General features: G+C 42.3%; 1 protein-coding gene across 10 annotated transcripts in view; it reads left to right on the forward strand.

Moving 5' to 3' along the window:
- DACH2 (dachshund family transcription factor 2) overlaps nucleotides 1-12,408 on the forward strand; it is a 324,276-nt gene that overhangs the window by 153,755 nt on the left and 158,113 nt on the right. Inside the window, exon 1 of one of the 10 annotated variants that reach the window (XM_079961669.1) lies at nucleotides 8,252-8,359. The exons of the other annotated variants lie outside the window; for them this stretch is intronic. Within the exon in view, the coding sequence (XP_079817795.1) occupies nucleotides 8,355-8,359 (5 nt within the window). The 5' untranslated portion in view covers nucleotides 8,252-8,354. Of the gene's footprint in view, nucleotides 1-8,251; nucleotides 8,360-12,408 lie in introns of those variants that run through there. 10 annotated transcript variants of the gene reach the window in all.

Here is a 12,408-nt window from a genome sequence, read left to right on the forward strand (position 1 = left end):
ACACTATATATCAGTGCTAAGGAGCCTGGGACCTCCCAGATGTTGCTGGATTCCAATTCCTACCAGCCCCAGCCCAGTAATCCTTGCAGGGCTACAGGCTCCTCATCCCTAGAATACATATGTGATTTGCCCCTCTTCTGTCCCAACCTATCCCAGTCCCACAAACTGATTAATATTCTGGTTTGAGCTCAGTTTTACTAACTGCATACATTTCAAAAACATCTATATGGCAAGGACAGTGGTTATATTCTGATCCCTGCCCATAGTAAATTAGGGTGTCTATCTGTCTATCTATCATCATCTATCATCTATCTATCTTGTTATAGGATTGAGTGTGTGTGTGTTTTGGATGATATATTAGGGTCTGTGATTTTGTATCTGCAAGATTGTTGTTTGTAGTAAAAAGGACAGCTAAAGTGGTCAAGCCCATCTCTCTGTTAAGTTAATGACCCTAGTGGGGCCAGTAAGCACTCCATTTACATGTCTAAAGAGTTCCTCAAGAATAGATGTTTGCCATAGACACAACTGGTATAATGCTTTTTCAGGAGGCAGGGGGTAAGCGTCCTCCTCTCTTACCTGGCTGGATGCCATGCCATGGCATCCCAGGAGGTAGGAGAGTAATAGGCTGTGGAGCTAGTCTTTATTTTAGTCTTATGTGAAGCTGGGAGTTGTAAAAGACAGAGAGGCTTAATTTTGCTCTCTGGGCTGAATCCAAAGCAATAGCTTTGGGGACTCCCCTAGAAATCTAATTGGGAAGCAAGATCTGCTGGGATGTTAATGCTATGAGCCCTTTCATCTTACGTTCAGGTTGTATATATACTGTATGTGTAAATGAAACCATATACCCTGAAGACTCCATAGTCTTCAGTGACCTTAATTCCATGGAAACCAAATGCTGGGTAACCACTGGCTGAAGTCTCTCACTATTTGGAGTGTGGTGTGTGCACAACAATATGCATGTGGGTGTCTTTTTGCTAGAGTTTCTTAGATGTTTGCAACTCTAGGTGGCTATGATAAGCTTTTGAAGCAGCCGAACATATTTTTAATCCAAAGATGCACATGCAAATAATTATGTAAGGGAGGAGTTACTGATGATTGCTCAGGTTTCGCTTGCTTTATTCAACTTTAGCTGGTGGTCAACTATATTTATTGCCTGTGGCCGTAATACTATTGTATTCATGTATTTCTGATGTCCATGTTTTCTGTCCACTGAAGAGCTGTAGCCACAAACAATCTCATGGAGCAGAGATTTACTTGTGTGGATTTAAATGGTCTACTGCTGCAGCTCCTGAATGCTATATAACACCTTTGAAAGTTTCAGAGGTACCTTTCCTGTGATTCACGCAGTGATGAATCAAAAGTATTCTGTTTTGTTTCCATTTCTCCCACCCAATCTGCTGTTGACCCAGAAACCTTCTCTGCTAGATTCATTGACAGTAGGCACTAGAGTAAGGTCACCAGTTTTTTTTTCAATGAATCCGGGGACACTTTTCAACTTCAATGGATTTTGTATGGGGACTGATTTGTAAATCTAGGGACTGCCCCCGGGAAACGGGGACATCTAGTAACCTTACGCTAGAGTCCTGGCTGCCATTTTTCCTTACAGTAATGCATGTGAGTAATTCACATTCCTGTAAGGAAACTAAGGAAAGTAGTCTAATTACTTCTTTGCTCCACCCACCATGGGGAGGTGGACCTCAGAAGGTTGCCAGAAGGAATGTGGTTCCCAGCCTCTGAGATAGGCCTTTAATCGAAACCAGCAGGGCTCTCCTAAGGTGCTGTCAGCTGATATGAATGCCAGCTACGCAATCCTGGCAACAGTAAGAAAGAAGTGAAGGTAAAGGAGAGGGTTGGCCCATCCCACTGTTTAAGTGATTAGTGTGTCCATTAATGGAGAACAACAGTGCCTTTTCACATGAGAGCCGCTCACACTCCTAGTTAGTCCATTCATTCTCTCAGACCTCTCATGAAAATAGTTTTCCTAAGTTACGTTCCAGCTTTGAGAATTTGCTGAAATTATTATTTATTGAGATGATTTATGAGCTTCCTAGGCCTCCGAACTTTTCTGTGGAAGTCTTTTTTCTTTCTTTGTTTTCAAACAGCTCCTGGCATGCATACGTCAAAAGCAGCAGTTGCCCCCTTGGAAAAGGTCATATTTTCTGCTTGAAAATAGGCATTCAGTGTTGGATAATGACACTGCTGGATGAGCCGGTCTTTGGCGTAAAGATACTTCCTTTTAATTTCTGCGCCAGTAACAGAAGTGCATCGCTTGTGTTTGGCTTAGATGAAAGTGGATAGAACTAATTTTAGATTTCCAACCCCCCTCTTTGTTAGTTTTAACAACCTTTATTCTAATGGCTGGCCTGCTGAGCAGAGAATCAAAGCCCCTTCAAGGGGCAGGAAATCAATAACCAACAAGGAAAGTCTAAAGAAAATGAATGCATCCAGTGTGAGCAACTGACAGAGGAATTACTTTTTTTTTTGGTATAAGAAGGGCAATAATAGAATGCACATACAAATATAATAGAAACATAAAAAAACACCAGGAAGGGGGGTTCGGAGAGACTGAGGCTCAAATATACCTAACTCCTATTTATACTTCAAAGCTCCTGGCACTTTTGTTTTTACATTTTAAATGGGATTTGAAGATAGGTTTCAGCCGAAATATTTGTGCCTGTAAAGTGCTTCTAAACTAGCTGGCTGTAATAGAAACATGTATTTAATGTTTCAAACTGGGAGGGAAATCCTCCCCTCTCAACTTCATGGATTAGGGTTGCCACTTTCACTATGTTATTGTTATAGTGATTGTTATTATTATTATTACCACCACTACTACCTCCTAAATTTATAATCATTTAGCCAGGCTTTTGCAGGTGTGTACTTCCAGTTTTAGTTCTTATCCCGCCCCCCGTGCCTGTTGCAGCTACATTTTCTTCCGTATACTGTTAGGCTGGTCTTGTATTATGTGTACTGCTTCAAGACTTTGGAGAAGAGGTGGTGTGGACAGGATTCAAATAATATTAATTTTATAAAGTATGTAACATTTCTTAAGTATAGCACATGGTTTCAGATTGTAAACTGGGAGGCCTATCCCTGATGAAAAAGCCCAACTCCAATGGGCAAAGAAATTAGTGGTGGACATGTTTCCCCACATGTCCCAAGATGATCAATATAAACATTTGGAGTAGTTCTAGTAGTGGCCACCCCCATGGACCAAGGGCATGGCTCATGCTGGTGAGAAGTTGTGCCTTCAAGTGTAGTGGGCCTTAGGTATATGGGACCCCATCCTATTAGACATCAGCCTGTTAAGTTTCAGACACCAAGATAGGATCATAGAATTGTAGAGTTCCAGCACTATATATGCATTTTTCATGTTTCTGTTTCTGACGTGTTGATTTAAGTTTTAAATTTTCTAGTGTGTATGCTTTTTTCCTTACTGCAAGCTGCTTTGAGACACTTATGGTGGAAATCAGGTTGTAAGTTATATTAAACAAACAAATAAATGAAGATAAATTCAAATAGAGGAAATCAGGCAAACTCACAGGCACCAGTTCTTAAAGTGACATTGCCTTTATCCTTGGGTTCATTCATAAAATATTCATTTGAATTTCCAGCTTGGATAGAAACCATTTAGGAAAGGGAGAAGCCAAAAGGCTTGGATCTGTGAGGTCATTAGAAAGAACCAATGGACCCATCTAGTCTTGCATCCTATTTTGAAAGTGCCCAGCAGGTGCTTATGGGAAGCCCCCAAGCAGGTTTGGGTTTAAATCCTGCTGTTCTCCTGCCAGAGGGAGAGAGAGAGAAAGAGTTTGTTTCAGGGTATGGACAAACACACACTCACACACCTACCTTAGAGCCAGAGTGATTTAGTGGCTAGAGGAGCAGGGAGAGCTTGTTTGAAATCTCCACTCAGCCCATGAAGCTCGCTGGAAGATCTTTGGCCATATTCCATTATGTTGAGCGAGACCTAAACTGCAGCCTAATTTAGTGGGCTACTTCTCTGGTGCAAAATCAGAGGTTTTTGAAATAGTCCATTTGTTGGCAGAACCTATTCCCTGGTGTCCCTGATGTAAATGCTGAAGGTGCCCATATCCCAAAGGTCTGGAGCAGACATAACCAAAATAGTGGCCTCCAGATGTTGTTTCATTGCAAGTCACAGCACCAGCCAGCATGACCATTGTTCAGGGGTGATCAGAATAAGAGTTCAGCATGTGGATGCCTCAACATTGGCTTCTTCTGGTCTATGGGGCCTACATTTCACCCCTTCTGAGCCTGCTGAGATGTCTCTTTAGAGGGGCATAATACTTTCTGCCCCACTTCAAAGACTAGATGGAAGTAAAGCATCAAGCTATGCATTGGTACACCCATTTTTGCCCAACTTCAGTCAGAGGCAATTAGGAGGAGAGCCATGTGTTTCCAAGACATTTAATAGCGCATTCCTATAGTGCTTTCAAACATATTTTAAAATGCCTTTCCCTCATAAATAATTTACTTAAGTTTTTTGAAAGGTTAGCACTTGCTATAAAGGACGCATCTGGCTGTAAGGGTGGTTTTATGGTTAGACATTAGATAAGGAAAAGTATGTTTGAATATTGGACATTGGGGTATTTCTCCACATTGTGGCTATGTCTTTTTTTTTTAAAAAAAAATGTTCTGTTGAATCTACCGGGGCAGAAAAATAGAGCTATGACTCAGAGGCATGATAAGCCAACAAATGGTTCCGTTAACTTTTTTTTATAGCAGCTTTGAATTCTCAGCAAAACTAAAAAGGTTTAACATATCAAAAGGGAGAAGACCTGTGTATAAGGTACATCAAATGAATTCTGTACTTACAGGAGTAGTACGACGCTTGTTATCTGATTGGCTTGGGGATATTTAAAATATTGAGAGTTCAATTCTATGCATGCCATACATTCAATGGGTCTCACTCCAAAGCAAGTGTGTTTAGGACTGCAATCTAAGCTTTGTTTCAAAGGAAGGAGATCCTGGAAAACAAATTGTCTTAACAATTTTGTATGATGTCGCATCAGGAGCTCTCTGGGGCATTGTAGTCAATTTTAAATAGCTTCACCAAACTTCTTCAATGCTCATTGGAGCATTGGAAAAGGGGAGCCCAGGCCAGACAGCAGCAGAAACGGCCTCAGTTGATGCAGCTCTGATCACTGAGGAGCATCATATATTCCACAGCAGGGCCACAAATATCAAGTTGCAGAGGTGGCTGGTGCCCATTGGGGCTGGTAAGGTGAAAGGCAGAGAGTCCAACAGAAGGTGGAACAAGAGCCAACGACAGGAGGGACCACTATGTCCGGTTTCAGCCATTTCTTCCTCCCTGCTGAGTTCTACAAGGGGAAGCACTGAGACTAAAGAGAAGGAAGATGACTGTAAGTGGCTTTACCTGGCCTGCCTGTGAGTAAGAAGGTGGGCAGGGAGTGGCAGACTGAGGTGGTTCGGGCAGTTCCAGTTGCTAATGGCGCCTTAAAAACTGGGCTTGGAAGCTAGTTTGTGTGCAGGGCTGGCAAGTTAATCTCTTTCCACAGGTGCTGCTCCTTGTAGGATTTCACTGCTGACTCCTCCTCCTCCTTCAGTCCACCCTCTGTCCTTTTTCCAGCTCACTTTGATTACTCAGCTCCGCTGCATTCTCAGGCTGAGGCCTGACCACCACCTCTATGTTTTTCTCTCATACTCCATCTTAGTCTAGTGGATCCTGTTGACATGGATGAGGACCAAGGGGCTGATAGTATTTGAGGTGGCTGAGGCTATATAGGAAAGTAGTCATCATTGTTTGTTTGTTTGTTTGTTTGTTTGCTTACTTGCTTAGGGTATGGGGAGTGAATTATTTATATGAATCTGTGAAGAAATAAAAATAATATGCCTGGCAAAAGGTTTAAATTAAATGAAGAACAAGCAGGACTTCAGTTGAAGTATTCATTATTGTTACTGAGTATTGTGTTTATAGTTATTTATTTGTAATATTTATTCTAGCGAAGTAACAGTGCAATGCATTTAATAATTTCATATTAGGTGCCCTTTTGAGAATTAATCTTTTAATTCTGTTTCTTCAGATGGTTGTGACAATGTAAACTGTGCATGGTTTGTATGAATTATTAAAAATTAATGAAGGAAAAATTAAAAATAAAGAAAAAAGATTAATATAGCACTTAATAATAAAAAACCCTTTAAGCGGTTTACATAAAATTATATAAAATATTCATACAGATATAATCAACAGACCTGAAAAAAACAAAAACAAGTAGATTTAAGAAAACTAACACAATATAGATAAAACAAACCATTTAAAAAACTAATGTACATAATAAAATTACAGGTCTAAGTTGGTTTTCCTAAACCGGAAAATTTTTTAGCTGGAACCAGAAGCACTACAACCAAGGGAACTGGCTCTTATTAATAGGCAAGGAGTGTCAGAGAATAGATAATGCCATACAATCAGTTGAGAATAAATCAGAACCTGATAGTGATAATAGGATACTAACTCTTACTGGCATCCTCAAGCCTCCACCCAGGGCCGGCTCAACATGAGGCAAATTGATGTAACTGCCTCAGGTGGAATCCTCCGCTAGAGGCAGCTGCAACAGCTCCCTGGCTATTTCTTCTGAGCTCACTGGCACAAGACAGAGCTCAGTGTGCCATGGGGCCTGCCCTATATGCTGATAACAGACCTGTTGCCCTCAAGTGTGGTTGGCATAAGGTTACCAGATTTTTTTTCAATGAATCTGGGGACACTTTTCAACTTCAGTAGGAATGATAGGTTTTAGTCAGGGGACTGATTTGTAAATCCCGGGACTGTCCCCGGGAAACGGGGGCGTCTGGTAACCTTAGGTTGGCAACACTATCACGTTACCTGAAATCCGATTAAACTGCACGTCAGGTCAGATACTTTGCCATTTGCTTCAAGCAGCAAGGCTCTTAGGAGGGTCCTGCTCCACCTTTCCCTATGACCTGCCTCTTAGAAAATCTTGCTAGCTCTGACGTTTTGCCAAAGTGTTTATACCATAGTTCCGAAGTACTCATTGTGGATGCCCTCATTTCTTAGGAGGAGAGGAGGTGTCTTTATAAAGGAAATGGGAATTGAGAGCACTGTGGGGTTGTCATCTGTAGAGATCAGGGGAACCTCAGGACTGGGGGTGACTTTCTAGGCATTGTCTGGCCCTTGGAATACACCTTGATGGTCTCCTTTCACCCCTATACACACATGTGCACACACGTTTTCACCTGGCTGGAATGTGTCCCTGTGTTCTGATAATGCTTCTTGCTTGCCTAGATGGAGGAGATAGGTATGTGCTGGTAGAAGCTAGCCTACTGGACAAAGGTAAAAATTATATTTGCTGTTCCGCCCACTTTTTCCTTTGGCTGCCCTTGCCATCAGCGCGAGAACCTCAAAAGGACTCATTACAGACAAGCAAAAGCACTTGAGAAAAGCGTGGATCAGGGCCAGTGAGAGGCGTGGCTTGCAGAGAGGGCATGATCTAGGGAGAGACCTGAGGAAAGGCTTGGCATTGAATTTCTCTACTCCTGAGCTACATCAGCTGCCTTTAGGCCTGTGGATCCTAGGCAGTTTGCCATTACAGTGGATCCTTGGTTCCAGAATGGCTTGGTTGGCAAACAAATTGGCTCCCGGTTTGCAAATGTTTTTCAGAAGCCGAACGTCCGACACGGCTTCTGCTTGAGTGCAGGAATCTCCTGCTACCAATTGGAAGCTGTGCCTTGGTTTTCAAACAGTTTTGGGAGTCGAACGGACTCCTGGAATGGGTTAAGTTCGAGAACCAAGGTACCACAGTATATGTGCATACACACAAGCCAGGCTTGTGGTTGAAGAGTCTGTTGCCTCAACTGCACTATACATTTAAAGCGCTGTGATACTACTTTAAACAGTCATGGTTCTCCCCCCCAAAAAAGAATCCTGGGAACTGTAGTTTGTTAAGGGTGCTGAGAGTTTATAGGAGTTCCCTGCTCCCTTCACAGAGCTGCAATTCACTATCAGTTTTCCCATTGAGCTCTGGGAATTGTAGCTGACTGAGGAAAATGGCAGGAGTCTCCTAACAACTCACAACACCCTTAGCTAACTTCAGTGCCCAGGATTCCTTGAGGGAAGCCATGTCAATTTAAAACTGCACAGTGCAGATTGGGCCTGTATTTGTGTGTACGCACACCTGCTTCCTGCCACCCAAAGAAGATTGCAAGATTGATGATTGTGCGAACTGGCTCCAAAGCTGTGGGTGAAGCCTCAGTGGTATGCAGCTAAGCACCATGTCATTATACCATTGGTCATCCCTCAACAGTAATTCACTTTAGTCTGTTAAAGTCAAGAGGAGACAGCGGCCTGGCGTTCCCACAAGATGTGGTAAGGAGAGAGTCCGAGCATTAGCGTGAAGCCCTATTTTATGAGGGTTGCTAGGGTGACCAGGTTCTAGTTATCTGCTTAAACAACTTCATGTATGATTAATGTTAATTACCCATTTTGCATGGTTGACTCCCCACCCCCACCCCGCTGCTGAATTGGCCTGCTGTTGCCTTTGATCTGGTTAGTAATACAATGTGGTTCAATAGTTAGACAAGTGATCAGTTTGCCAATGCTGAGAGGAGACAGAATCGGGTTGCAGAGAGGTCATAGTTTCTTTATCTTCCTAAACACTCAGAAGGTCACGTAGAGTTTAACTGCATTTGGTAGGGTGGAAATGTGCGCAGTAAGGCCCAAGTGAAGAGAATAATGTTCTGAGGTCAAAATGCAGATAAAGAACTTGTAGAATGAGGAGTAATGTGTGTGTGCATGTACATGTGTACTCCTTTTGCAGGGATAAAGCTCCAAAGAATATTTCAAATGCTCATTGCGTCACATCCTCTTCCTTGCATTCCATTTGGATATACTTATGAACCAAACCTATTGAAACTTGCCTCCAATGATCACTAAATTTGAACTGTAGGTCTCTTTGTTCTTTGAGCCCCGGCTCTCAGATTGAGTTATCATCATTCACGTGAACAGGAATTTCTGGATTTTCAAATTTGAGAATCAATGAAAAGTAATTTATGGGAGTAAATACTTTCCTGCTTGGGTCAAAGAAATCGAGTCAATGGAAAAGTATTTGAATAAAGGTAAAGGTAAAGGTACCCCTGCCCGTACGGGCCAGTCTTGACAGACTCTGGGGTTGTGCGCCCATCTCACTTAAGAGGCCAGGGGCCAGCGCTGTCCTGAGACACTTCCGGGTCACGTGGTCAGCGTGACATCGCTGCTCTGGCGAGCCAGAGCCGCACACGGAAACGCCGTTTACCTTCCCGCTGGTAAGCGGTCCCTATTTATCTACTTGCACCCGGAGGTGCTTTCGAACTGCTAGGTTGGCAGGCGCTGGGACCGAGCAGCGGGAGCGCACCCCGCCGCAGGGATTCGAACCGCCGACCTTTCGATCGGCAAGTCCTAGGCGCTGAGGCTTTAACCCACAGCGCCACCTGAATACACTGCACTTAATTAATTTATGGACTTTGCTGCTGTAAGTTGATAGGTCACATCCACAATATTCATTTAAATCATATTTACACCAATTTAGCAATCACGGCTTCCCTCAAGGAATCATGGGAACTGTGGTTTCACCCTCACAGAGCTACAGTTCCTAGCATCCTTAACAAATTACAGTTCCTAGGGGAGTCATATGGCCATGTCGCTTAAATATGATTTAAATGTGTAGTGTGAGTAATTCATGAACAGGGCTTATCCCTGAGATGTATTTCCCTCCCCAGATGTAATATGGAGATGATCATTGTGGATTTTCTTATAGAGTTTACGGACAATCTCTCTGCTAATTATGAGAAACATTTTGAATATTTTTGGGGTGGGATGGGGAAGTGCTTTATAAGCAATTGTTGTAAAGCAGGCATAGGCAAACTCGGCCCTCCAGATCTTTTGGGACTACAATTCCCATCATCTGTGACCACTAGGGATGATGGGAGTTGTAGTCCCAAAACATCTGGAGGGCCGAGTTTGCCTATGCCTGTTGTAAAGCAGCACACGCCTGCCTCTTAAGAAATTACCTTGATACCCTGCAAATGCCTGAGAGGAAGAGAAGGATCCTACGGATCAATCAATACCCTGGTTGAGATGAATGAATTGTTTATAAGCTAATGGAAACACCACCTGAAGCTGTCTTAGAGATTTTTGCTTAAGTGTGTTGTGGATTTGACGGTGTCTGATGTGCGAGAATTTGCCAAAACAATCAATCATAGGAAACTGCCTTATGTTGAATCAGACCACTGGTTACTCTATCTCACTATTGTCTACACTGACTGATAGCAGCTTTCCTGGGTTTCAGGCCTGGGTCTCTCCCAACCCTACCTGGAGCTGCTGGGGATTGAAGATGGGACCTTCTACACGTAAAACAGAAGCTCAGCACTGGGCTACGACCCTTCCTCTTCTAAAAGGTTCCTGCGATCAACAAGTAATTTACTAATCAGAGCCCCTAGGATAGAGGATAGGGTGGAAACCTGCCCAAATCAGTAGAGATTGCCAAATTGTCTGGCATTAATTCATAAGTAGCAGGTGTCAAAAATGAGGTAGCTACCAGTATTTTTTATTTTTTTTAACTTAACGGAAAATGTATTGGCTCCCTCATTTATCACCTTTTGTAGCAAACATACTTTGGAATGTGTCATATCTCATTGACATCCAGAGATTCAATGCTTTCCCTTCTCATCTAGATAACTGCCAAGCCCACAAAGTTTATAGGGAGGCTGCTGAGTTAATGTTGCTGGGTGATAATCCACTTCAGTTTCAGAAACATGAAGTACTGCTGAGATATATTTCCAGTTGGTTTATTCCCAGCACTCAGGGGGATAGGATACTATTTCAGTTTCTCTAATGAAGGCCAGAAAATGAAAGGCAGAGCATCAGGTTAAATTATGCCTAAATGAAGGGCTAGACCCCCAGAGGAAATCAAGCTTCTGCGGGACAGTATCCCTCCATTAATCCTACAAAATGCTACATCTAATGTTAATTCTTTAAAGCTGAACTGTTGAAAGATCTGCAGATCCACCTAGTGCTTTAAACAGTGATCATTTCAGCATTAACATTTCATGCTCATAGGGAGTTTTTGCTACTCAAGCAGTTGCATTGGTGCAATTTAATAGTATGCATCATGCACAATGCAAGTGGTTGGCCTGGCAGGATGTGAGCCTTGATGTGTTTTGTATATACTATCACTTTGCTACCCCTTTCCCTTTGTAGTCCATTGGCAGTATGTTGCCATTGGGATGCAATCCTTTGCAGTATCTAATAATGACAACTTCATTGCTGAAGTTCTCTCCTACTAAGGTAGGTATATGATGTTGCCTCAGCAAATGACTGAAGCTGTGTCCTGCTGAGGTAGAAAGATGTTGTTCCAGTAGGGAGCTGAAGCAACTGAAACATTGTGGGTTAACGTGACCTGTACTGTGACTGGCTCTACCGCCCTAAAGGAGCTAGTTGGGTTGTTAAAAGAGTTAACCCAGTTAATTTCTGTTGCACCAGGAATGAGTTGTGTGCTCCCTCTCCCTGTTGTATCTCTTGTACACCTTAATTTAATACGTCCTGATTTGCTAATCCACAGTTTCTCATGATGTCCAAATCAGCTGCAATCTCTATGAACCAGGATATCAAATTATAGTTTGATTCTGGCCTGGTTTGTAGGGGATGCTAAATTTTGGTTTGGATGTCACAGGAAACTATGAATTAAAAGATTAAAAAGATGGCTCACAAGGGGAGGAGAGAGAGTATGGACACATGACTTATCCAAAGTCCAACAAATCATTACTTCTGAACTTGACCCCATGTGGAGGGGGACACATGTGCTTACTCTGTTGTCACAGTTGAAGTCGGTTTATGATCTGACCCATTGTCTTTCAGCCTACTCCTCCCTCCCTAGAAAGAAAGATGAAATATTATTTTATATTGCTGAGCATAAATAATCTAGTAATTAAGCAAAACACACACACAAGCAACCTTAATAATCACTAGCAAGCAATCACCATTCAATTAAAGAATAATTACATGGCTATTTGTACCCTGCAAAACAAGGCATTACTAAAATCAGTAACAATCAATATTTTCACTGCAACAGGATGTGGTAGTGATGGACCTTTCAACCTGTGCTGATTAAATTGCCATCAGATTGTTTCCTAGTTAAATCCCCACATGTTTATTTGTCTTGATTAATATGTAAATTTACATCTGATTCTAGTAACTTTAAAAGTAGAGCCTTGGCCTCCATCAGGAAGGCTATGTTTTCAGCCATTTGCATACAAACTGCTTCTAAAAGTTTGTCTTTAAGTTTGCAAAAACAGCAGTTTTAGACTATCACATGACAGTCTATTCTCGTATCATTTTGGCCACATTGGACTTTCCGTGAAGTTCACTTTCCCCTCCTGTAA

The sequence above is a fragment of the Podarcis cretensis genome (assembly GCF_951804945.1).
Source record: "Podarcis cretensis genome assembly, chromosome: Z".
NCBI lineage: Eukaryota > Metazoa > Chordata > Lepidosauria > Squamata > Lacertidae > Podarcis > Podarcis cretensis.